This window comes from Chaetodon auriga, chromosome 19, assembly GCF_051107435.1.
Source record: "Chaetodon auriga isolate fChaAug3 chromosome 19, fChaAug3.hap1, whole genome shotgun sequence".
In the NCBI taxonomy this organism is placed as follows: Eukaryota; Metazoa; Chordata; class Actinopteri; order Chaetodontiformes; family Chaetodontidae; genus Chaetodon; species Chaetodon auriga.
This window is the reverse complement of record NC_135092.1, coordinates 14,095,460-14,122,995: the sequence shown is the minus strand read 5'-3', so window position 1 is coordinate 14,122,995 and position 27,536 is coordinate 14,095,460. Positions and strand designations below refer to the sequence as shown.

At 43.7% G+C, this 27,536-nt stretch overlaps 1 protein-coding gene across 3 annotated transcripts; it reads right to left on the bottom strand.

Moving 5' to 3' along the window:
• Positions 1-7,391: 7,391 nt before the first annotated feature.
• Positions 7,392-16,823, bottom strand: pax8 (paired box 8). 3 transcript variants are annotated; one of them, XM_076758105.1, is made up of 11 exons: positions 16,802-16,823; positions 13,576-13,741; positions 13,186-13,383; positions 12,900-12,976; positions 12,589-12,714; positions 11,871-12,052; positions 11,537-11,657; positions 11,086-11,334; positions 10,565-10,666; positions 9,070-9,159; positions 7,392-7,913 (listed from the first exon to the last, which is right to left on the bottom strand). In XM_076758105.1, the coding sequence occupies exons 1-11, from the start codon at positions 16,821-16,823 to the stop codon at positions 7,843-7,845; spliced, it is 1,404 nt and encodes a 467-aa protein (XP_076614220.1). In that variant the 3' UTR covers positions 7,392-7,842. The 3 variants fall into 3 exon arrangements, with proteins under 3 accessions (XP_076614220.1, XP_076614221.1, XP_076614222.1); XM_076758106.1 differs by having other exon boundaries at positions 11,095-11,334; XM_076758107.1 differs by having other exon boundaries at positions 9,070-9,156; positions 11,095-11,334.
• Between the last annotated feature and the right edge of the window lie 10,713 nt (positions 16,824-27,536).

Below are 27,536 nucleotides of genomic sequence, written 5' to 3'. Positions count from 1 at the left end.
ATTCAGAGTGAGTCTCTATTTATGGATGCTGTCACTTTTGGTTTTAGTTGTTGTATATGGAGAAAATGCTCACGTTTACAGAAGCTTAATAATTCAACAAAGAAGAAAGAACATTTAAACATTTTTTTCATCAACATCTTCAACTTTTCCTTAATGTCTTTTGTTCATTCTTTTAATTTGTTATTGTCACATTTCCCCCCCAAAAAACAAAAAATCTCCTTAATTATTAACAATCCAACACAGCAAATAGGTTAGTGTGTTTTTTTCTTGAAGCTTGATGAGAAAATAAACATCCTAATCTAAAATCTATCTTTTTTTGTATATGACTTTCAGTGTTTCCCACTGAAGAAAGCTTTTAAAACATTAATCACAGCTCCACAGTGACTGTTGCAGACTGATCAAACTGATAGATTAACTATCGACCTGAAGATCCAGTGTTCTGTAACACTGCGTTCAAATGACGGGATTACTTTACAGCCACTTCTCTGAAATACAGCTCAGCTAAATGAGGAATTAATCTCCTGACATCACCAATCAACTACAGAAATCTAAGGTGGAGCAGACCTGTGTGTGTTCATGTGTGTGTGTGTGTTTGTGATCGCTCTCGGTGGCACGGGCCACATTTTGTTCTCTTTCAGCCTGATATGTTGAGCAGCAGTCGACCTGAGGCGGTCCCCCCCCCCGACCCCTAACACACACAAAAACACACACATTCCTCACACACAAATGTGATGTGACACTACAGACAGCGACACACTGACACATTTGGGATTTGGATCAAGTGGACGTTTGGTCGTTCTTGTGGATTTCTTAAAGACCTTTCCCTCCTCACGTCAGGTGACCCTCAGGAGCCTCTGACTCATCGTCTGTGGCGCTTAATTAACGTCATAATGCTCAGCTTCTTGTCTCGTGAATGGAAGCCGTCTCCATTCATTCACAGGAATAACAACACCTCATTAAGATAAAGTCAGATTCTGCAGATGAGGCTGACTGATGGGCCACATGAGTGACAGGGGCCCCGGGGCCATCCCAGCACCTTGAGAGGGGCGGGACGCCCATGGCGCTGAAAGGCGACGCCATCCCGGCTAACCTACATGCTCTCGGGCCTGTGACGAAATGCTACAGCGAGAGGCAGCCATTAGCGGCTCTTGTTTTCCAGATCAAATTGAAATGTTTAATCTGTGCTAAAGGTGCTGGTTTGTGCGCTGGCGTCGCACAGGAGCTCTCCACCAAAAAGCTCTTCTCACATGGCCTGTGGACCATGACTTCAGCCGCGGTGGTGGCCTTGTTTTGGAGTGCCATCTCTCTCCTCCTCTCCAACAACAATAATGACCGGCTGGAGCAGCAGGGGCTGCTTTAGCTGCTGGGATCAGAGGGCATCCTTCCCAAGGAGTTGGCCTGTTTTTGTTCCATCTGCGCCACTCCATTCTCGAGCTTTGTGCGACTCAGTCAGGCCTGGGTGGGTAATTAAAAAGGCAAGAGCTCAAGTTGTGATCATTAGGGGCTTGGCCAGCATGGGCTGCAAAAAAAAGACCCCAACACGTAAGGTCACTCTTTTTTTTTTCTCCTCTCTCTCTCTCACACACACACACAGTGTCGCTTTGAACATTGCTCAACACACAGCGGCTCTGAAATGCTCAGTAAATATGAGCCACAAACACCTGCGAACACTGCCAACAAACATAAACTGTACTGTAAACACTCACATTCATCCCTGGGATTTTTTTCCTGCCCTCAATGCTCCTCCTGACGCACATTCTCCATCTGCTGCTGACGCCTCGCACGCTCTACTTGTTACTTTTTATCTCTTACCCGCATTAACACTTGATTTTTCCCACTCTGGCTGTTGGAAAAACACTTCTTTTCTTTTCTTTCTTTCTTTTTTTTTTTTGTCTCCCTCTTGGTGTCCTCCCCCTCCTCTGCTCCTTCCCTCTTGAGTGCCGCCGTTGTGACTCGGCTTTCACCATCCAGGGCCCTCGAAGTCTGTCTGTGGTCCTTTCAGGGGTTTTTGTTTTTCCTCTCCGGCTCCATTCGCCTCTTTTGCTGAGACATTAAGTAATAACCGTCTCTTATCCAGTGTCCATTTGCACCAGACATGATCTCCTGTACTTTACAGCGCTGACTGCAAAACACATTCAGTATATCTGGTTTCTGTATGAGTGTAATTTTCAGTGGGAAGTGATATTCTTTCATTGCTGCAGCTTGATTTGAAAGAAAGAAAAACCTCTTCACTGCCTTTTTCCCCCCACAGACTGCGCTCATTAGAGTTGCTTGTCTCGTGGCCAGACATTTTCATTTTATTTGCCAATCAGACCCAGTCCGAACATGAATCACTCCTCAGATTTCGTCACAGCCGAGCCTTTTACAAAGCCTGGCTTTTTGCAGCAAAGCAGCTCTCTCATTGAGAGAGTTAAAGCAAGTGCCTTGCTTAAGGGCATTTCAACGCATGACCTCTCTTTGCCCCCCTCCTCTTCCACACACACTCTGAAAACACTCCTCGGGCACACACTCGGTGGCTTTTAAGATGCGAGGACAAACATGATCTGAAAGTCGGCGCTCCGTGGGTCAGTGTGTCGTGTCGAGCGGAGCAGGAATGTTTGTGAGCTGATCGCCTCCATCTTATCTCACTTCATCTTCCAGCTCAGTTTTAGCTAAACTGCTGATCAGTCTTTGCATCTGCTGCCTCTGTGGTTGACGATCTTTAATCTACGGTGCAACTCAAGGATAAAACAGCATTACGGAGATGTGTGTGTGTGATGCTGAATGACCTGTTTGTCAGCTGTGTGTTTGACTCCCCCGGCCTCCACAGGTCAGCCCTCTCCCTCGGGGCAGTACCTGATACCTGGCAGATTTTATCCACCTTGGTGTGTGTGTGTGTGTGTGTGTGTGTGTAGTGTTGAATGTGTGTGTGCTTTGAAGGGTGCGTTTTTCTTGATGTCTTCCAGTCAATAGGAGCTTCCTGCCTGCAGGGCCTGTGTGTTGTTTTATAGGCTGGTCGGACACAGGGCACCTGTGTTTCCTCCCTCCGCCTGCTCCCACACAGGGACACCCTCTGTTTGACCACTTTGCTCTGTTTGACTGGCACATTTGTTCCAGGTGCATTATGGTTAAAGGTGGAGGGGATTAGGTAGCTTCTTGAAATTTGAGGAAGGCGTTGCCATTTGAAGTCCGCTCAGGTGTTCTGAGGCCTTTTTTCTGGCCAAAATGTCAGTCCGATGGTCGGTCTGCCGCTTTGGTCCTGACTGAAACATCTGTTTGATGGATCAACATGAAGTTTTGTACAGACATTCAATTCACCCAATTCATCTCAACATTGACTGGTCTGATTGACACTGAATTTTGTTTGGTCGTTCGTGGTTCCCAGAGGATGGATCCTACTGACTTTACCTCTGGTACCACCATCAGGTTGGCGTTTGTGAAATGTCTTGACAGCTATGGGTTGCTTAGCTGAGAGGCTCATTTTACCTTGGAGCCAGTTATTACAGATGCTTTCAGCCACATCTGGTGGCTTTCCAAGATTTTCAGCAGGTCATGAGATGTGGCTGAAAGCTGGAAAATTGGACCTTGTGTTGAGAAGATATTCATGACCCCCTGAGGATGAATGGACTTCATTTATGTGGCGCTTTTCTAGTCTTCCTGACCACTCAAAGAGCTTCACAACACAAGTCAGCATTCAGACATTCACACAAACATTCATACCCTGGGGTTGTTCAGTATCTTGCTCAAGATACTAATGGGCAAGATACTTTGACATGTAGACTGCGGGGGCCAGGGACCCTCTGATTCGTGGGCGACTGCTCTGCCTCCTGAATTCTAACAGCTTTGGTGATACCTTAACCTTTCATCTTGTGCCATCATCTGGTCAAAGTGATGACTTTCCCTTCAGCTTCAATTGTGCTTTGTGTTTAAGGCTTTTCATTTGCACAATTTTCATTTGCCAATCACTGTGCAAAGTGGATGTGATTGTTGGACTGACTGTGTCTTAAAAATTATGGAAAGCAGCTCTTATAGTGCAAATGTAAGAAAGGTGCTTGGGGAGGGGTCTTCAGACACTGTTCAACAACCCAACAAGCCCTGAAACATACTGACCACTGACCATACTGTCTTGTTATAAGTGTAAAAAGCCAAAGCAGAATGAGTTGTTTGTGTAAACACTGAGTCAACGGCAGAATAAGAATCTCACACCATCCAGAGGCGGTTCGATGGAAAAAGACGACAAAAGGTTCAGAATAATCAGCTGGGCTTCGTCCAAAAACAATTAATAAACAAGGTGATGTGTTCACTCACACAATCTGGGCCTTCTCGTGGGGCCACAAACAGCCTGAGCCGGGCGGGGCCCACACAGCAGCGCCGCCATTCACAGTTTAAAACAACAGCATGTTCTGCAGCTCATTTGGACGGACAAATTCTGTCAGCCTACATAATACTTATTTGCCGGGTTGAATTGGTTGGCCGGTGTCTCGGGCCCAGAGATAAGTGGAGAACTTTCCAGATGACTGGCGCAGGACAACCCCGACCCGTCATCCCACTGATTGCCACACACTCCTCTGCTGCCTTTTTGGCAGCAAAATCTCCAGGGGCCCCCATTCTGTCTTTGAGTTTGTCCCCATAATGGTAATGGGACACATGCCTTCTCCTCCACACACACAGTTATGTCACACACACACACACACACCGATACACATTCTTGCTGTGTCTCTCCATCACACACACACACACACACACACACACAGTTAGCGTGGCTCTGTGTTAAATGTAGTAAGTCCCAGTCGCTCCATCCTGCCAGCTTTGTCTGGCCTCAGCTGTTCCGGCCCGGTGCCTGTATTGTGCTGCCGGGCTCATTACCAGACCAGAAGCACTGTGGCCCGAAACCTCCTCGCTAATAGGCCCAGAGAGAGACAGAGAGGAGTTATTTCTGCTCTGGCTTGTGTGTAGCACTGTAATGTTTTGTTTTTTGGCACTGAGACTGTTAATGTTTAACGTTTGCTGCCGTTACTTCTCTGGCCGGCCGTCAGCTGGCCGAGGAGTTTGGAATTGGGTTCAGTGAAAAGGTTTGCTTCGTCCCTGTGAAGCACCCTGACTTGAAAGCTCCTCTGTATGTATGAGCGTATATGGATGTGTGTGTGTTTCTGCATGCCTGAGCAGGGAACTGGAAAGAATGAGTGTCCAGTCAGTTGATGGGCTGTCTGGAGTGGGCCAGGCCACTTGGACAACAATGGGATGAAGTGCAGCTATTGTTTAAAGTTTACAGGGCGGTACGCGCTGTGTACAGTAGTGCGGCTGCAGGAGAGGGATACAAAGAGAGGGGTGTAAAGAGGTGAGTCAGGAAAATGGTGAAATGTGAGGGGAGTGAAGGCTTGGAGAGACAGGGAGAAAGAGAAGTGCATACTGTAAACAGAGAGACGTCAGGGCTGATCTTCATCAGCAGACAGATATTGCTCTGACTGAATTGATATTGAGGATTTTAAGTGGTTGTCTCAGAAGTCAGACAAAAGCCTTCATACCGTCTGACTCAAGAGCTATGCAATCAGGTTTGAGGGTTTCCTCAATGACGAATTAGGCCATGAACCACTCAGAAGTTCATGAACTGAAAATGACTTCAGAGGCTGCAGTGGTCTAATGAGACTAAACAGCAGCTTCCACAGAAGAAGGTAAAACCCAGCTCTGAAACTGAACTTCAAGCACACGTTTCTCCTCCGACCGCTGCTGGAAATCCATAAGTTTGTAGAAATTTACTAATTTAAAAATATATAAAATCAAAACCTATGATGCAAAAATGAGTTTTTCAGCTGATCCAAAGTGGAAACATAATAAGTAAATAAGTAGCAAAAGTTACAAAAACAAAATAGATAATAAAAGTAAATAAATACTTTGTACTCACAAAATGTAATATATCTGTATATTTTTTCCCATTTAAATAAGTTTTATATAACTGTTCTATATTGATTATTCACATATCACACGTATTAACACAGCTACAATTTCATCACAACTGGGCAACTTCACCAGCTCACAAAGATTACATGTTATGATAGAGTTTTATATATATTATGAATATATTCATATTCTAAAGCCACGTGCTTACTGGTAAACTTATATAATTTAAACCGTTTTGTGCTCGTTTTTTCTCTCTGCACATTAATTCTCATCGTTACTTTCATGTAATTTTATTTCTTTTAACTCTAAAATAAAAGTCTAAAGGCACATCTGATAATACACCGCGTCATTACGGCATTGCTTACAGGTATCGCTACAAGAGTTACAAAATCACTGTCTGAGCGCGCGCCTGCACACCCACTTTGACATGGAGCGCGCGGCCTCCCTCTCCTCCATCATCCTCGCGCCGTCCCACGCGGCGGCACCAGGTGGGCCGCGGCACCGCCGAACCGTGGCATCGTTAACGCGCTGCAATTATGAAGCCGCAAAGAGGGACGAAATAATTGCAAATAAAACTACATGATGCAGAAAATAAAAAAAGGAATTAAACAGATGCGCGTGTTTGCAGGATCATTGCTTTCGTCCTTTTAAAATGCTGAGAGTTACAAAAAATATGCAGCATTTCGGGGAATGCATCTGACTTTGTAAGACGTGTAAGTACTGCGCTTTTACTACAAATAATAATAATAATAATAATAATAATAATAATAATAATAATATAAGCAGATGTTTCAGATCAAATGGTAATTCTTGAAAATGGCTGCCGTGTGAGACAATATGAGACTTTAAACACTCAGTAACATCAAAACATTAGTAGCTTACCTATACCGGGATTTTTTTTTTTTTTTTTTTTTTTTTTTATAGAACACATAATTTGTTTATTATCATGTAACAGTTTGTAAAATCAGAAGCATCCTTTCAAAAGACAACAGTAAGAACAGCTGTAAATTTGTCATGCTTTAATTAAAATAATTCTTTAGAAATTCATTATTTACATCTGCAATAATATTAATAACAGTATAAGAAAAAATAGTCACAGTTCTTACCAAACATCAGAACATCAGCATGACAACAAACTAAATTTATCTGACGCAAAACAAATGTATTTCAAGCCTTGTTGGTTTTAGTAGCCAAATCACCATCGTCCCCCTCCCTCATCAGTCGTTCTATGAGTAAAATTGCATCACTTCCCCATAAGTAATTCATCATTTACAATATGTACATATTGCTAGACAAATACATGAATTGTCTTTGAGGGGCATATGTGGGCATTTTGTCGTAATTGTGATTTAATGTGTCACCTTTTAGTCTATTTTCACTACAGGGAGGCTCTTAAAATCTCAATTTACAGCGAAAATGAGTCACAAAAACAATTTGCAAGCAGACACAGATCAGGACAAGGAATTCATTTGTGATGACAGGATAAAAAGCATTGTAAACAAAAGCAGGCATAGTTCAGTATAAAGGAGTTGCATATCTGTAGTCACTGGATCAGTGGTGTCAAGTTGCAGATGTGCGAGAAAGAAAGTCTTTGGCCAAAAACAGCGTTCGAGAGCTCCGTATACTGAAAATATGCACCTTGATGTGAGATGGCTGGCTGAGTGTCTGGAAACAGGCCCTGGGAGGATTACAGTGTTAGCAATGTGTAAACGTGCATGAGTCAGAGTTACTCTGGGCGATGATATCAGTAATGACAAATAAATAACATCAGCAGGTGTGGTAGGATGTAAAATAAAAAAAAAAGAAGTGGTGCTGGTTCATCAGCAGAGTCGAAAGTTCACATCCAGGTTTGACTTTCATGCCTTGGTCCTTGATCAGATGTGCCAGCTGATGCAAAGCTCTCCTCAGTCTCGGTCCGGGTCGAATCCGGACCTTCTGCATCCAGTCTGCCTCATGCGGCGGGGACTAGAGGTGGTCGTAGGCGGCTGCAGACGGTGGAGCGGTGCGGGAGGCCGAGCTGTAGTAATAGGGTGAACCTGCGGGGGGAGACACAGATGGAGGGCCTTTAGCAGGGGAAAGGTGGTGGATCAGACTTTCTTTATCCATCTTATCTGAGGTTTTGCAGCAGATGGTTGAGCTGAAAGTCTTCGCAGCTTGGACTGTTTGTCCTGCGAGTGGATTGAGCCTTAACCCCTCACATGACTTGTGAGGAATGAAGAAGAGGATGAGAGAAATGCAGGACTTTCCTTTTCTAACCAGGCTGGCTGGTGATGCAGTGGAAGAGATATCCCCCCAAAACTCACCTGACATGCCTCTGTACCTCTGCAAATGAGCCTCTAGGCTGAAATAGTCCAGTCTGAAGTCAGTAGTTTACATTATCAGAGCAAAAACAGGCTGATGTGCCACCTCTGTTTCAACCAGAAACATAATTCTGAAACCCAGTTTTTAGTTGCATCACTACATCTCTGCTGATGATATAAAGCGGTGATCACGCAATCATTGTCTCAGACTACAAGACAAATTATCTGCTGTCTGTCTCCCGTGTCAGGTGGGACATGAAATGATAGTTGTGACACTTTTTTCTGAAGCGTTGTCCATGATCTACTGCTTGGACTGTGCCTCATCTGTCACCAAATTAATACATGTAAGTATACTGATGTATGGACAGAGATGAGAAATAATGGCCTCATATTTCGTGGAATAGTCTGTAAAGGGAATTAAAATCTATAGATGCATTTTAGTGTAAATTTGGTGAATAACTCCTTTGTTGATCATCTCCCTTATTTGTTCATTTGAGCCTTATTCAGTGTCTTAATCCTCTTTTGTCTGATTTTATATCATTTTGTCTGCAGCTTATTATGCTGCAAGAGAGGGTTCCAGCTTTTAATGGGACTTTCCTGATTAAACAAAGCTTAAATAAGTGAAAAATAAATAAATAACTGAAATAATGCGGAGCACAAAGTCTCGCTGTGAGCTCCGTAGTTATGTGTTTCCCTGCAGTCGTTCATTTAAATTCTCGTCACGAGGAAGCGCTCGTGAGTGAGTCATACGCAGATACTCCTGAAAACCATTTCAACATCTTCATAATTTGTCTTCTATTGTGGAGGTCACAGCTGCTGTGTCGTAAAAGTAAATATATTCAAAGTGCAGCAAACAAAAAGCAGCAGTGCAGGACAGTGTGTCCTTACTCACCCAGTATGCTGGAGTTGGTGAACCTCCACGCGTCACTGTAAGAGGTGTAGGGCGAATGGCTGTAGGTCTGACCCGAGTACTCTGCGCCTGCTGCGAGAAATTAAAAAAAAACTTCATGAAACACTCACACCCAGATAAGACGCATCGATACAACACAGAAAATAATCTTTATTAAAAGGCGAAGCTAAGACGTGGCCGGGAGCTACAGAGCGCCGGTGTTTGTGTGTGTGTGCCAGCATCTGCTCAGCCTGAGCTCATAATTCACCAACAGTTAGTGCAGCCTGTAAACCATTAATCTGTGGTGCAGGTGGATGGCTGAGGGTAAAATCCCTCGGCCCACTGGTGCGTGCATGCAGCTAGCCTCTGTCCTCAGCGCTCGGCCCCCTCGCGTCGTTCAGCCTCTGCCCTCTGAGATGCCCTCCTCCTCCTCCTCCTCTGTGTCCTGCACTTCCTGCTGTAGCCTCTCTGGCACTCCTCTTTCTTTCTTTTCTCTTTTTTTAACATTCCAATATCTAATTGGTAATTATGTTGGCTGGAATGAATCCCTGAGCTCCCCACCTCCTCCTCCTCCTGTCCTAACCCCCCTCCTTTCACTCAGTAATTGTGTAGCAACGCTTCCTCACAGCGAGCCCACCAGAAAAATAATAAATCAGACCCTCTCATTTCGCGCTTCGGAGGGCAGACTTCAAATAAAAAAGGCACATCACACACACACACACACACACACACACACACACACACAACCTTGTACTTCCATCCTTACGAGGACTCTCATTGACATGGTGCATCCCCTGGCCCCTTACCCTAACCTTAACCATTACCCTAATTCTAACCTAACCCTTAAAACCGAGTCTTAACTCTCAACCAGCCCTTTGAAATTGTGAGGAACGCCCAAAATGTCCTCACTTTCCAAAAATGTCCTCACTTTGTTTGTTACGTACGGGTCCTCGCTGTGTAGCAAGCACAAGTACACACACGCACACACACGCTCTCTGGTCGTATGTAGGCATCCTGTCGTAGACACACACACACACCGAGACACACAATCGTACACGCACACACACGACAAAGACCTCCTCCTCTTCGCTGATATCCAGACTTTAAACCCCCTCCGCCCACCCTGCGTCTCCCTCCTGGGCCCCCTGGTTCCCATGGCGATGTGTGGTCAGAGGTGTCTGGGTGGGGGAGTGTGGGCAGCAGGGCGGAACCCCCAGCCTGCTCCCTGTACCCCCTGGGCCCATGTGCACCCGCACACACACACACACACAACACAGTTCACCACCCTGGTAAGACTACTCATTGACTCAGCCTGTCTTCCTGTTAATCTACAAGCCTCCATCCCTTTTGCCTTCACTCCTCCTGCTCCTGCCGTCATCGCCCTCCCTTCTCGTTCGTTTTACCTGCTGGACTCAATTGGCGCCATTTGCTTTTTTATTTTCTGTCTAATTTTCCAATCGACTTTAAAATCATGGCCAAAAACAAGCTAAAAACGTACCTGCGACCATGCCCGTGATGGCAGAGGAGGCGTACCCCGTCTGGGCAGGGGAGGGGATGTGAGGTGGGTAGCCTGGCAGGGTGGAGCTCACCATGTCACGCCCTAAATACACACCCCAAAACACACACTTTTAACATCAAGATGGAAGTTATTAAGTAACTATTTGATTGCTGTTACAGCTACAAGATGTTCTAGTTTAAAGTTAGTTTTTGCTACAGAGAAAACAGAATTAGTCGATCGTCAGAACACTAATCGCAACAGTTTTAATGGTTAATCATTCAAGTTGTATTTTTAAGGATAAACATAAAAAAATTCACTGGTCTAGACTGCCAAGGTATTTGAGGAGGAGTTTCCACTATTTTCTTACAATTCATAGACCAAACTTTTGTGGAAAAATAAATCAAATAAATGTCCGATTAATCAGCAATGAACATGAACTTTGGCTGCAGCCTTACATTAACTGCGCCATGCAAGAGGCTGCACAGCACATATGAGAGTGTGAACATGAATGAGATGGATGCCTGCGTTACCTGAGATGATAGGCTGACTGCTGAACTGCCCGTACACTGGTGCATTATGGGAGAATGAGTTGAAGGTGTTGGGGAGGAGGTTGGAGTTGCTGCAGCTGCTGCTGACAGAAAGGGGCTTCTGCAGCGCCTGCAGCTCCAGGAACGCCAGGTTGGACGCCGCCATGTTTGGGGAGGGGCTCGTGCTGGTCACTTCCGGGGACATTTCCTGTTTTAGACACAGCGGCACGGGCTGTAGGGGGTCTGAGGTGGTGATGGCCGGTGGGTAGGCAGGTGAGAAAATGAAAGCAAATGGTGATCATGAGCGGAACTGACAACTCAAAAAATGAATGAAATGTCAAAAATAAAAAAAAGAGTGAGTGGATGCAGGACACTGATGCACTGCTGTGTGTGCTAAGCACCAGCGCGTGGGTCAAAGGGCATCGTCTAACATTAAGAGTCTCACCAGTCACCATGGCGTAGCTCTGGGACGCCGTCAGATTCCGTCCAATGGCGGAGCTGGATGTTGAGAGGCTGGTCTTGGTCTCGTCTAGGCTGCCATTGATGAGCGACAGCGGGTACAAAGTCTGGGGATGATGAGCAGGGATTAGCTATTGGTGTAAAGTGTGCATATGTCTGAAAGGCAGTAAATGTGCATGTGTGCAAGTCAATAACGAAAGGCAGAATTTTGTTTTTTCAACTAATGGTTCTGAATTGTGGAGAAAAATATCTGAAAAAGAAAAAGTATGTCTAGAAATGATGGCGTTTCAGTGCATGTTGAGCATAAAACATGCTTTTACCTGCTCTGTCTTGCTGCCGGAGGCCGAGCCGAATGAGTCCGGGGGATAGTGGTGTCGATCAAACCCACAGTCCAGATGTTGTGTGGCGGCGGCGGCAGCGAAGTGATCCAGTCTCATCTGTTTCCTCGGGACGCCTCCGCTGCCCTGAGAGTCCACGCTGTGCCGACAACTCTCCTGATCACCTGACGAGGAAGCAGACGACGGGGGAAAAGTGTGTGGTGACACTGCAAATCATGTTGTTGTTTAAAGGTTTCCATTCCCACAAAATATCCTCAAAAATGAAACTCTTTCATTACAAAACCATTAAAAAACAATGACTCTCAGCCATTTAACTTACACTCATGCTAACATCTATTCAAACATAATGTGAGTGTGGAGAGAAAGGTGTCATGTTTTTGTGATGAAGTGAACTGAATAAAACTGAATTTTTATTAGTCCCTTCATTGCTCTTTGTTTGATGCCTCTCGGCCTGTTCTGCCTCGTCACAGGAAAAAATCATTCTTAATGAATTTCAGGTGAAATAAAGGTCAAGTAAGTTATTAAATAAAGCCATTTGAAGGGTTTTTTTTTTAGCTTTTAAAGACATGAAAGTTCTGCATGCAACAGATCTAGTCATGACCTAAACATTTGAAAAAACAGTTTTTTTGCTCTAAAACTAGCAGAAAACTACACGTCTGACGGGCTTCTCGGTGTCTCGGACATTTGATCTAATTCTTACTGTCATCGTGGCTCCTCTTGCCCTCGCCGCTGGGTTGGGGGATGCCCAACAAGCCACTGATGGAGTAGGTGGAGCCCAAAGAGTCTGACTGCGGAGACTCGGGAGGGGTGACTGCCGAACTGGGGACTGAGAGGGAGACACAAAGACAGAGCGGAAATGATACTAAACATCTCTCACAAGGTCACAAGCTTAATCCTACACAACAATGAGCACGTTCATTAATCTTTAACCTTAATCCTTCACGTCACGTGATAATGCTCGGTGGTATGGACGCTGATACGGACTCCACTGTGCATGTGAGCGAGACTTACTTAAGGTTTGTCCTGGACTCAGGCCTTTTCCATCCAGAGGGAGATTGAACGGCTGCTGGACCTTCGTTCGAATTATTCTGAAACAAGAACATCAATTTTTAACACTCTCTGTAATTGTTTGGTGGGTTAAGCACTGGCATGATGACAGCAAATCAATGTTGAAAGGAGACGCAGAGGAATATGCACTCAGTCGTTTAACTAACAAGAAGTCAGGTATTCGCCCCGGAGCTGCAGCAGCACATTTGCACCTTTAACCCAATTTTTCATTGGTAATTCAGTTTGTCACCTGTTAATGGAGCTCACGCTGGGCACCGTGTCGCCATCACACACTCCCTCTGCCAGCAGTCTGTCTCTGATCTCCCAGGCGAACATGGTGGGATTCTGCCTCTTGTACTCTGCGATCTTGTCCACGACCTTCGGGGTGGCCACCTTGGGCTTGGAGCCACCAATCACGCCAGGCTTGATGCTGCCCGTCTCGTAGTAACTGGAAGAAAGATGGAACAGGAGGAAGCTTTTAGGGATGATTGTGTACAAAGGAGTGAAGCAAGTAAAGGTTCAGGCTCAGCTGGGAGACAAAACAGTGACCAAAGTGTCCCGGATAAGTAAACAGACCTTCGTGAGGGTCAAAGAACAGGTTCACAGTAACAGGACGTTGAGTAAGGTGCTTGTTGCTTACCGTCCCAGGATCTTGCTGACGCAGCCGTGGCTGACTCGGAGCTGCCGGGAGATGTCACAGGGCCGAACCCCCTGATGGGCCATGTCCACAATGCGTTGCCGGATCACTTCCGGAAGCGGGCGTCCATTAACAAACATTCCACCTAGTTGGTTAAGACCCCCATGACCTGGGGGAGGAGGGGGGATGAACACTCATAAATGTCATGGAACCTGAGACCTGAGACATGCCAACGTAGCAAGTGGTAAAAGACACACACACCTGGACACACACACACACACACACACACACACACACACACACACACACACACACACACTGCGAAGACAGAAAGTGAAGACAGAAATATTCGTGAAACTAAACCAATTTATAAAGTCCAAGTTAGATGCTCAAAAGTCGCCGTCGTGGTGGAAATTACCTCCAAATTTACTGGAAATGGAAACACACACACACACACCACACACACACTGAACATGCGCACATTCATTCAAGCACAGAGTTTCTGTCTATACGAAATGCACGTTTAAGTCATTAACTCATTTAATGTTGCAGGTGATAATGAAAAAGAAGCTGTAAGAAAAAAAAAAAAAAAAGCATGAAAGTTCAGAAAAATTACAGTGTTGATTACAGTGTTGTGTGTTGTAGCCTCAGGGATCAAAAAACAGCAACTAAAGTACAGAGAAGAAAGTCATTTCTTATTCCTGAACTGAATATTACGTCGTCCCTGAAAAGTGACAGCTCATATTGATGAATTGTTGTCAGGAGTGTAATGAAGTTTTACATTACAAAAGTCGAGGACACGGCAGGCGATGAAAGCAGTGAGAGGAAACAAACAAGAAGGTCGTGAGTAATAGAAAAGAGTGTGACGTTCGTGTTTCAGACTTGATTTATTTACGTTTGTTTTAAAAGGCCGGATTTAGAGAGGAAAGTTGGCTTTAGCTGAAGTCTGTTTTTCCTTCCACTTCCACACACTGACGCCAAAGATTTAACATGTTTTGAACCCGAAATCACACTGAAAACATATTAAACTATCAGATTGTTGTATTATGCCCCAATTCAATTTAACCTAACAACAAAGCTCATACATTAAATTGAAGATTGATTACTTACAGGCTAATCGCCTCGTTATGAATAATACCTGCAGGCTTATTGTCACAGTTCTCATTTATATGCACTAATTTGTAACATGAGTCTCAGTGGGCTTCAGCCAAGGTGACTGTTATTATTTGGACATTACAGGGAGACATGTCATTTAGTAAACGGTCCTCTCCTTCATATATAGAAACAAATGTTAAGAGTTCATAATTTAAATTATTTAAAAAAATTACATGGACTCACAACAGAAACATTTTGCATTATTTATCTCACATCTGTCATTTTATGTGCATTTTTCATCTTTTTCAGTGAAATATATAAATCATGCTTATTACTCTAATTATTATTATTATTTTACAGGAATATATATAACAAAATGATGGTACATTACTTATTTTTATTTCTGCACATGTATAGTAAATATGCTTTTTACAATATAAGAAGTTACTCTGGCATCCTACAGTATGCTGCAAATACATGTTAGACATATTTGATAAATTAGATTTTAATGCATATGAAGCATATGGTGCTGATAATTTCTTATTGCTATAACATATCATGTCTGCTGGATTTTACTGTATTTGCACGCATGCTGAAAATATTGTGAATAGTAAAAACCACGGACACTGTCAATACTTTTGATTTTCATAAACAGAAATGTATAACAGCTGTAATATATTGCACGTGCATTGATCTAAATGCAATGACCTGCGGCTGCTCCTGCAAAATAAGCCACAAAAGCATGAAAGACTGTTTTTTTTTGCCGGTAAACACCGACAGACAAAAGCGCTCGCTGCGCCTCCGCTATCTCCTCTATAGACTGCACGGTGGTGACTCTGCAAGAACACCATTGCTTTTAATTTAACCCATTGAGACCCCTCTCTTTCTCAGCCTTTTCCCAGCTTTCATTTCCACATCAAACAGCCGGACGAGGCCGAGGGAGGTGAGGGAGGGAGCAGAGGAGGGAGGTGAGGGAGGGAGGATGGGAGGAAGGGAGGGAGCCTCTATTAACGCTGCCAGCGGAGTGTGGAAAAAAATCTCCCCGCCAAGCTTCATCAACCTGCAGGATATTAAAGCGGAGCAGACCCGGGGGGCGGCGGGCGCGCGCACGCGCACAGACACCGCGTGCACAAAGAAAACAAAGCGTGAATTAATTAAGAAAACAGATAGATAGATATAGATATAGATATAGATATAGATAGATAGATGGATGGATAGATGGATAGAAACAAGCAGTTAGCCTCCTGCTGCTCCATGATTGACCCAGCTTAAGTGCCTCTGACCAGGGGAGGATTGTTCTAAATTTATATTTGACAGCTTTAAGTACCATCCAATTAACTTTCTTAATATCCCACAAAACAAGCAGAGGGAAATAACAATTCACTCCTTCAAGAATCACAATGAACAGCCTGTATCCTGTAGGCCTGCACAATGTCTCCAAGTCAGTATTCGAGGCAGATCTGCCTTTAAAGTCGACTGATGTGCAGCCAAACATTGTTCAAGTCTGCAGAACTTTATGTTAAATTCTAATGGAGATCCCGAAGTTGGCAAAGAGACTGAATATGTGAGGCCAACTTCTGGATATAAGATGATGATGGTGCAGCCAGAGCAAACACTGAGACATGGGTTTGAATATTTACATGAAAACATCATGTTTAAAGAGCTGAAACAAGCAGCAGCATTTGTCAAAAATGTATAACTTCTACACATTTCATATCATCACAACTGTTTTTACCATGTTGTAATTTCTTATATGTTTATGTACCAGCCTTAAATTATACCAAACACATTATTAAACCCTTATATCTGCTTCCAGCTACATTACGAGTGGGTGTTATAAACCATGTATTAAATGTTTGTCTGCTGCTTATTAATACCAAGTTTTTATTATTATTTTTTTTCAAACTTCAAGCTCCATAATGGGAAACAAAAGGTGAAACTTGGCTGTAAAGGGAGTCTAGAAATAAAAACTTTTAATTCACATCCTGTTAATGACAGGAAATGCCAAATGTGTTGAGCTGAACTTTTCAGCCAGCAGCAGCAGCAGCAGCAGCAGCAGCAGCAGCAGCAGAGGGGCCTGAGGGGCCTGAGGGGCCTGAGGGGCCTGAGGGGCCAGCTTGTGTTGTGTATTTACCTCTTCCAGTGTTGCTGGACATATCCCTGAGATTTTGGTCCTTGCTCCAGCAGCTGAATGTGACGCTGTCCTCCTCCACGCTGTCCCAGTTCAAGTGTTTTTACTCCCCGTCCCGCCTCGTCTGGCATGAGTGTGCTCCTGAGCACACCGTGGACCGCACGCTGCAGGAGAACAGTGCTTTATGAAACTGGCCGCTTGTCATATGTGACGCCTCTGAGCTGGTACAGAACAAATGCTCAGCTGGTGTTCACAGTGGCTTTCTGTGTGTCTCTGAGTATTGTCTTCAAATCAGCTGTCTGTCTGTCTGTCTGTCTGTCTGGCTGTGGACAGCAGAGGAGACCATTTCATTGTAAGACTGTATACAGCAGGCCTGTGTATGTGTGTTATATAGAAATATTACAATTTGATTTGCAAAACATGAAAGATCTTTTTCCCCTTTGAACCCAGATGGCTGCTCCTGTTCTACATAAAATTTGCCTTCATTCATGACTTTCTAATGAGGAATGACTGCTCTCATGAATCACTTTGTAATTATTAGAAGCAGAAATTGTATTTTATCTTCGGAATTAAAGAGAAGAGTCAAGGAGTAATTTATGTGTTATGATGTAAAGTAGATTTAATGTAAGTGGAAAAAACTTTAGGGAGAAAGAATCACTCTGCAGGACCGTGTTAAAAAAAAATAATCCTGATTATTTTAACTTTCTAACAAAGACATCATCCAAAATACCCTGAGCGAACATAAATTAAAGGGCTTGTCTTAAAGAGTGGCTGATTCGTTAAACAGAAATGAATTTTGAAATACAGAAGAAACAGCAGTGCAGATGAAGTTAAGAGATGTGCAAAATTATTAGGATCTCAACTAAAAGATGCTAAATCTGCTGTAAATGTGGGAGCTGCAGTGGTTGTAGTCCACATGTAAACCGTGTGCACAGGCTCCATCTGCTCAGCTGCTGCACACTCAAACTTCACAGTCATAACATTATGGGATATATCGTGTAAAATAAGACTGTGGCAGCGTCTTCATTGAAGCACAGATTAGAATTGTTGGAATAAAATGATGCTTGTTTTATGAAAAAAGTTTTGCCGGACACAAGTGGAAAAGAGTCCGAGAGAAATGATTCATTTTACTGCGTGGAGCTGTCACGTCCTGCTGGGTGGACACTTTAAAATTAACCAGATAATTAGCAGACTGTCACACTGTCACACGCTGTTAGATGGGATGATTGGTGACATAAGTTCAGGTGAGATGTTGGTTTAATAACATTTTCACTGTGAATTTCCAGGTTTAATCAGCTTTTGTCTTTGGATGTTTGTGTGTGGATTAACTTCAATGACACTTACACGTTTTTGATAATGTAACACAAAACTTAATTTGAACTTTAAACTTAATTTAAAGTTTTTCTTTTTTAATTTGTTTTTGTTCTAATTTAACATGACCAATATGTCCAAAAATCTTTTTTTCAAAACTTCATAGAAAAGTTAAAGCAGCTGGTTAATCATATCTGTATGTGAGGTAAAATTATTAAACTTCTTAATTGGCCGGAAAAAAATGTAATAAACTGTATAATTATTATAATTCTAAAACAATATAATTCTCTATAATTAATCAATCACTACTGGTCTGCAGTAGGACATAAAGGCAGCACCGCAAACAAAGTAACTTTTTGACATTTCCAGGATTTTGAAGCGTAATTGTTGCTCCTTCTTAACTGTTTTTAATTATTCCTCTAACAGTGACTCTGAATATTCTCCTGATTTCCAGGTGGATATTCGCACTGAGCTCTCTTCAGATATTTCTAGTTTAATTTCCAACAGCAGTGAAAAAGTGACTTTTAAAAATCATCTTAAGATCCCAGTTTACGTCTTTCTCGTTTCTCTGTTTTACCATGACGGTGAATTAATCTCAGCTCGTATTACAACGTTATTGACAGTTGACACCTGCGCGGGTTGTGTTAAAACTAATAATTTGGGTACAACATTTTTAAATTAAAACATTTTTGCTTTGACTTCTTGTTATTTTAGAGTTTAATTTAGCGACAACAGATGAGAGGAAATAAGATCTACAGCTCACAGGAGCCTCTCACTCGGGCCCGAAGCACAAACGTTCATTTCTAGGACCATGAACAAGCTGCAGCGGAGAAAATAAAAACACAACACAAAGCGATTCACTCCTGAAGATTCACCACGATTGTTCAGCTCTTTGTGCCCACAACGATCTGCATGATCATTACTGTCCTTCCTGCAAGAAACTTTCTGCTCACCTGGACCCGGACCTCATCTTTACACCCTCATTACAGCAACCTGCTGGCATTATTATACATCATTTATCTGCGTATCACCAAAGCAGAGGAACATGAAGCCTCCAGCCGCGTCTTGCAGAGTGTTCTTGGATGCTTTAAGTCTCCTGTTTGGTTTTCCAGCTCGCTGTGCTGTCAGGACCGCGGATCACTAACATTCACATCGCACCGCCGCATCTCGGTGAGAAACTGACTCGAAAGCTTACCTTTCAGCGACGCAGCTCAAAATGCAAAACGTCCCCTCGCAGATATTGTGATATTATCCAAATGACGGGACTCTGCAGGCGTGAACACGGTGCGCGTCCGGGGCTGCTGCTGCGTTGTGTTGTGCTGTGCGCTGCCAGCACTCAGCTAGGTTTTATCCAACCGGGGCTGCGCACGGGACGGAGCCCGGCGACCATTGGAGGAGGAGGAGGAGAGGAGGCAGGAGGAGGTGTGGTTTATGTCTTTCCCATAAACCAAAAAAAAAAAAAAAAAAAGGCTCTGAGAAAGAAGTCTGTTTTGGTGGCATTACAGTCACAGAGTGACTGTACGGAAACGGCTGTCAGAGAGACGCTTGTTTCCATTCACCTCCAGCGACAGCGCCGCTTTAATTAGACACTGTGAAGACATGTGAGGCCGATTCCGACCGTCCGAGCCGCCTTCACACACAATTAAGTGCCCGATTTGCTTCAATCCGTCACAGTTTCTCCCTGACAGGTAGACTACACACCTGGCTGAGGAACAGACCGGAAACTTGGCACGGAAGGTGAATCACTGACCCTGAAGTACTTGTGTCCAAACTTCGTTGCAGGACACGCGTTGGGGAATAGAGAAAAATTGAAGTCGACAATTTAAAACAGGTTTTTGGTGCAAACATTTAGTCCTGCACGGTTCAATAATTCTAAAAGAAATTAGTGTGATTCAGAGAGTTTCATTAGAGGAGTCATTTCCGTACAAATCTCTCTATATCATTTCTTATCCGCGCGTTTAGTTGTATGCAAATATATTTTCTCCTCCTCTGTGTTTTGCTCAAATAAGCCAGAGCATCTTGATTCATGAAATAATTAAATCTCAAGTCAGGTTACTGATTTCTTTGGGCCGAGCTCCACCTGAGTGGCCCAGAAAGGCATTTATTATTGTAAAGCTGAGACTTAATTCTTTTTGAATTAGACTGATTTGGACTCTGATGACACTCTTATAGTCTGGCCTAAAACATGATGGTATGAAAGTCGATGGATCACGTTTTATTTGGGCCATTTCGCAGCTCATTTTACCCTGAAATTCATCTCCGAAGCTTAATGAGAACAAAACACGACAGAGGATGAGTTTTTTTTTTGTCTTTATCAGCCATATAAAAAAAGTACAAAAACAGAATAAAGACAACCTCCTTTAGAGCATGCATATGCAACAACGGGATAAAAATCAGCTATATTCCCTCATATTTTGCAGCTATCTTGAATGCATTTGAAAAGGAGTGAGTGTGTCTCTGCAGCAGAGTAGATTCTGTGCTGTGGGCTTTGCATCCAAACGACCTGAAGCTTCTTGGTTTGGCTCTGTGCGCCCCGCGTGAAAGCGGGCTCCTGTACGCCTGATGTCACACCATGGTGTCAGGATCCCCCCGAGTGAAAACACTGTTAAGGCTCTTCTCACCAGCCTGTAAAACAAACACAACCGCTCTAATGACAGACATCCATGGCACCGAGTCGTCTGTCTGATGTGACAGCAGGTTTAGCTCTTCGGCCATATGGAGTTTATCTTTCATTGAAGGTTTTGATCCACTCCTCGTGAGAGAAAATGGGAATTTCAGGCGTAGTTTATTATTTCGCTTGGAGAACCAGTTGATCTGCGAGGATTCATTCACAGTTACATCCAGATTTATTCCGTTTTCACGGCAGGTTTGCAACAAGAAAATGGCAGCGAAAAGCTGGTGTGGGTGACCAATCCTTATCTCGACAGTTTGTGACTGAAGTCCTTCATTCCTCTGCCTCTGCATCAGTGCCGCTGCAGGACAATGGGGCGACTGTTTTTAAATAAATACAACTGCCTCAGAGACTAAAGGGAATCATAACACGAGCTGGAAACAGAGACAGTCCTCCGTAAAGTGACCAGAAGATGACAAGTGCCTGGAGGGAGAAGTGACAGAGGAGAGGTTACAGAGAGTTTAACAAGGGATTAGAAGTCACAGATTGGTATCTATCACCATGATACAGTGAATTAAAATAGCGCTTAATTATATGGGCTCACTTTGCCAGGGGGCAGGAGTCACACACGCCCTAAATCCGGACTCTCATAACGCATAAAGCCCGAATTTTAGAAAATATGCCACTAGAAGCATCTTCATGTTTTCCTCCAGCTTCATATCGAGCCGTCTGCACGTGGATGCAGGATGCTGTCAAATATCATTTAGGCTTATTTAGGCTGGAAAAAAAAAATCTTAAATGCCACCAATTCACACCTGCAGTGAAATATGAGGAACAAAGAGTTAATCACATGTGGATTTACTCCAAATGATACGTTTTCGTTAAAATGATCAGTATTCTTCACTCCAAATCTTCCTTTCCAGACTCAACAAAGTGTAAAAAATATTGCAGGCCTGGCAGAACACCGTGCCCTGGTTTAAATCTGACTTAATAAAAAGTTTCATTAAAAAAACTTCATGCATTTCTGCTGTAAATATGAACTTGCCCATGAGGCTGATTTTTAAACGTTTTCTTTATGTAGGCCTGCGTGTTTTACCGGCCTGTGCTGCTGAGAGATGTGGCAGAGAAGAAAAACTGCTGCCATAAAATGCTTTGTTGATGTTGAAAATGTGCAAACATAAATTCTAAAAAAACTAAAATATATTTTGCATAGCACATTATCTTTAATATGCTTCGTTTTGATGCAAAATAAGGGTCGTAATTCCACAATTATCCAAACTGACCCCTTGTCAGACATGAGATGTCGTCGTGTAACTCAAAATGAACTATATCCCAAACGCTGAATGAGGTCTGAGAAAGATTCATAACAGACACCTTCAACACGCGCCTCTCTTTCTGTGTGGTCTGTCCTCAAATCTGCAGCATCGTTTCCCCTCTTGAATATGCTGCTGATTTTCTCTTAAAACGCTGACACTGTAAAAATTTTTACATTTTCATGCAATAAAAATGGTGAAAACTGTCGAGAATAAAGTTGGAGTTGCGTCCTCGGTCGGCCGTTCCTTTTGGATGTTACAGGCAATAAACTACATTATCAAACGCTCAAAGTGAGGAGAATACTCAGAATTAAACATGCAGGCCTTTATTTCATTTCCTCCTTGTTTGCGGGTGTGTCTTGTTGATTGGTATATCTACACATTTACTTCCCGGAGCAAAGTTTGTGTCTCCGCCAAAAAAAAAAAAAAAAAAAGCAGCGTAACCTGCGGCGACAGGTGAGCAACAAGAGGTGAGGGTAAAAAGGTCAGAGCAAACACTTCCGACTGCAGAGATAAGGAAACATGCTCAAATATTTTACTGTTTCTAGCTTTTGGGATACTTTCAAAGAGCCTGGAAGTTATTTAATGCCAGCAAACAGGCCTGAAGTCGACACATCTCTAAAATCCAACAGTTTCATGTCACCTGTCATGAAAAGGATAACCTCAGTTTAATTAAAGGCTGTTGGAAATTCTGCACGTTTAATGTATTTTATCAGGGACATTATTGGATGAACCTTAGTAAACTTTATCTGTCAAAATAAAACACTTAAGGGAATCCAACAAGTGAGATACTAGGATGAAGAGCACATATGGAGTATGATCTCCGTAAAGTCACTTTAATCATCCGCCATCATTCACTCAAACTGCGCGGAGGTGTGACTCGCGGTGCGCGCTCCCGCAGACTGAGATGCATCGCCTCCTGCCTCCTCTGCGCGCTCGCGACCAAGACGAATGCTTCCCAACGAAAAAAAAAAAAAAAAAAAAGCACCCACTTAATGACAACTTTTATAAATCTAGCCGAGCGAGCGCATGTCTCTTTGTGGTCAGCGAGTCGAGATGAGCCACATAATTAGGTCGTAATAGCTGGAGAAACACCTCACTATTGATGATCCCATTAGGGCGCTAATTTCCCCAGCTCACAAGTGCTGAAACGTGGATTTTCCGCACTGTTCTCGGTTAAGAGGAGTTGGAAAATAATTACACTTTTTAAATATTTGTGGGTTAAATAAAATATTCTACATCCTGCTGGTCTTTCTGAGAACCACAGAAGTGTCCTGGTGTGCCACGGTGGGACCTGGGACGTCGTAATGACACAGATGCAGTTGATATGAGGAGTTCTGTTTGGGCAGAAAGCTGCAAACATGTGCATACAAGTGGTCTCCAGTGTTGCCTGTTTGTTGCCATATGGGATTCATGTTTAGGTGTTGAACCTCTCTTCTGTTACTGTCACGATGCAGTTGCTGCCAATAGCTTTTCAGCCCCCCTTCATCCTTTCAGTGCCGCCCCTTTTCTCTCCGACCAGCCTTTACCATCTGTTTTGGCTCCCGTCCATTCTGTCCCCTCATCTTTTTCTCCTCATCTTCCTGTGTTTTGTGCACTGTCCACCCTCCCTCCAGCTTTGCCCGTCTTGGTGCAGCCCCGTCCATTGTTCCCCCTGCGCCTCCCATTTCCGCTTTGGTGTTGCCCTCTGACCCCACACCCTGTCCTCCCCCCGTCCCTCCTGCTGACGGGGACCCCAAATCTTCTTGTTCTTCTCTTGACTGCTCCCCCTTTAAGTTTTTTTTTGGGGGGCTAATAAGTGTTGCCAGCAAGCTCCACACAAAATCCCAGCGTGATTGCTATTGTGAGGCCTACAATGGCATACAGGCAGTAATGGCCATTAGCAACAGAGGGGCTTGGCCTGTGAGCAATGTTTAGCTGTGTTTAGCCCACATGCAGTTTGGACTGGTGGTCAGATAGTCTTCAGTCGTTCAGCCACACATTTTTAATCTCTGCTCCTGCTGGTCTGTTACTGACCCTCCTCTTCACTTTATCTTAGCTTCTAAAATAGTGTTGAAGTGTAAGAACTGACAACAACGTGCATTCATTAGCTGAACGATTTATATGTATGACTTCAGCGTGCCCGATACAGGCCAGTAACACACACACACATGCACCCCCATCGACACACACTAGTAATTGCACTTTGAAGATCAGAGGGGTCCATCGGAGTGGACCTCGTCTTCATGCCTGTCAGTCAGAGTCGGTCTCCCTGGAGACGGGCATCACAAAGTTGGCAACTGGCTGCAGTATTTTGAGGGATGTGTGTCCTCATGGGAACTCAGGTGCGCCTCTTACAAGTGCAGACTGTAGGCCACAGAGTTAATCAAATGGACAGTAAAAGAGCCTCATTATCCGCAGAGCAGCATGTGGCTGTAATGCAGAAAATATCAAAGCACAACTCTGTTTGCAGGCTGAGTGAATGTCAGCGAGGAAGCCGAAACACGTTGTGTCATCGTCTGGATTGGTGTCTTGTTATTCTCAGCTTCCAATTAACTTGTTAAAGAGACACCGAAGACACATAAGTGCCACTTTACACAAGAAGATTTTGTGATTCTAATTTTTTTTTTTTTTTTGGGAAAAGCTCTCGATCTAGAACTGACTGAAGAGCCAAATTACAAAGACAAATCCCAAGCGGCCTTGACTGTCAGCAGTTTCCTCTGTAGAAAGTACTCCCAGTCAGCCAGTCAGTCAGTTGGTCCACTAGAGATAGACCAGACTGAAATTTCTCAACTCTTTGATAAATTGCTGCCACATTTTGTGCAAACATTCATGGCCCCCTGTTGATGAACCCTGATGACTTTGATGATGCCCTGACTTTTTGTCCGGGGCCATCATTGACATTTGTGAAAAGCAAAATGTCTTAACAGCTATTGAAATTTGGTACAGCCATGCATGTCCCCCTCAGGATGAACTGCAATAACATTGGTGATCACCTGATTTTTCATTGAGTGGCATCATCAGGTCAAAATTATAATTTGTTATTATGACCAAGTGTCTGCAAAACTAACAGCATTCACCTTAGAAAGGTGACAAAACCAGGGAATGAGAACAGTCTGGAGTATGTTAGCATGCTATTATTAGCAATTAGCTCAAAGCACGCTCATATGAATAACAACATCACATGTAGGTGCTACAGTGGCTGTTGACTCTTAGTCTTGTTGTAACGTGAACAAACTGGCCCTTTAACACACATGCAAAAAGTTTCCATTTCCAGTTTACTTTTGGCTTGTGACATCTGAAGCTGAAGAGCACATTTGCATTTATAAGGCAATGATTATAATTATGTGTTGCAGGCTTGCAGGGTTATATGAAGTACCATATAGTTAACATTTCACATGGTAGCAAAAGCAAAGCTAAAGCAAAAACCCAGACATCCTTTGACCAGCTAATATAAGAGGTTGTATAGCACAGTTGTATTCTCTATCATGCTTTGATGGACACTTTCCACCATTAAACTACACATAGGGAGGAGGGTAAGAATAGAAGAAGGTATGCAGCTTCCCCTGCAAACCATATATTTTCATACAGTTAATCTAATATTTATTAGACTGATACAGTTTGAGTGTGACTGACTTCAGTATATTTGGCCGTCTCCGCTGTCAACAGACGATAAAGTGGAAAGAAATGTTAACATCGTGATGGTAACAGGCATTAAGAGCGACAGAGAGAGAGAGCGAGCCTGCAGATTTACTGCTGTGATGTCCCACTGATGCGTCGTGTTTGACGATTATGGACAGCTCGGGGTAATAGCAATGTAATTAGGCCTTTACTATCGTGTAATTCTCTGTCAAGCACATTGTCAATAGCTTGGCTGATGAGGTTGAAAGAGAGATTGGGATCCAGTGACCCGGGCCAGCCGCCGTAATAACGGCACACACACACGCACACACACACACACACACATGCACAGGCAGAGTGCTTGTAATGCAGTGTTGATGCTGTGATATTTGCTTTTGTCCCGGTGTTGATCTAAGCTGACATTATGCTGTATGGCCCTGATCGCTGTTTGTCTGAGTGTTACATTTGTCATCCGTGGGAGGGCAAACGAGGGATCAGGAGGACTGGAGAGCGAAGTGAGAGAGGGAGGGAGGGATGGCCTGGCAGGTGAAGGAGGGAGGAACACAGAGAGTGAATGAGGGAGAGGAGGGGTGGGGGTGTATGTGCTCATCTCTTGTGTGTCAGTTGCAGATCTGCTGGTGCGGAAGCAGATCTTTTCCCTCAGTGACTCTATTAATTTACCTCATTTATCTTAACCACCTCCCCCTCCCCCCAATAAATACTGGAGACCTCAATCCATGTGTGCGTGCGAGTGTGTGTTTTGTGTGTGCGTGCATGCACGTCAACAACCGTATATCTGTAGGTGTGTGTGTGCGTGATGGAATAAAAACACAGCAGCTCCCCTTTCTATTCCCAGAGGACAAATCCGTGGCGGAAAAACTCATTTTCCTGCAAATAGTTTGTCAGCCAAGCTAGGAGGAGTGATAAATTATCACAGACGTTAGGTGAAGGAGGGTGAGTGGAGGAAGAGGGAAGCCCTCTCTCTCTCCCTCTCTCTCTCACACACACACACACATGCACACACAGACACACACACTCCTTTCTCTCATCCTCACTCACTTTCCCAAACTACTCCTCCCTCTGCCTCCTCCTATCATTTCTATTTTATGTCTGATTTCTCTCATCCCGCATCTCACATTTACAGGAAGCTCTGATCAAAACAGCATACATGCATTTCACGTGCACTAGATAAACACTCGCACATACAGTATGTACACAAACACAAGCGCACACGCACAGACACATACACACAAATACACAGTGCAAGTTGGGAAAATGTGGCTGCCCCTACAACTCAAGTGTGACTCCCCCATTCCGAATGATAAATTGATGGCCAGAGAAATGGATTTGTTTTCAACTAGTAACACATCAAAGAAATAATAATTCTGTGCGGGGGAGAGTGGCGGGATGATGAATGGGGTGGACAGCTGGATCACAACGGAGCAATGGAGTGAGTGAGATGAAGGAGTAGGATGTGAGAGAGAAACTGTAAAACCAACACACAAACAAAACACTGTCAGGCAGCTGAAATGGTTTTCTGTTTGTAACAGGCTAACTCTGGGCGGACAAGTCTCATCCCAGTCTCAATTGGCCAAATCAAAATTTGGACACCTGAACGTTACACCCATACAGTATGTGATATGTTGGATGTCTCATTCCAAAACGATGTCCTGCCATGACATCCTTTTTTCTAAAGCTGGCAACGATTTTTTTCTGTTGAGGCACAAGAGCATCGGTGCACTTGAGGTCATCGCAGAGGTGCTGGATGAGGTTGAGGTCAAGACTCTGTGCAGGACAGTCAACTTCTTCCACACCACACTGGAAAAGAAAAAAAAAATTGGACCTGGCTTATTTTTTGCATGGCAGCATTGTTGTGTTGATACAGAAAAGGGAAAGATGGAAG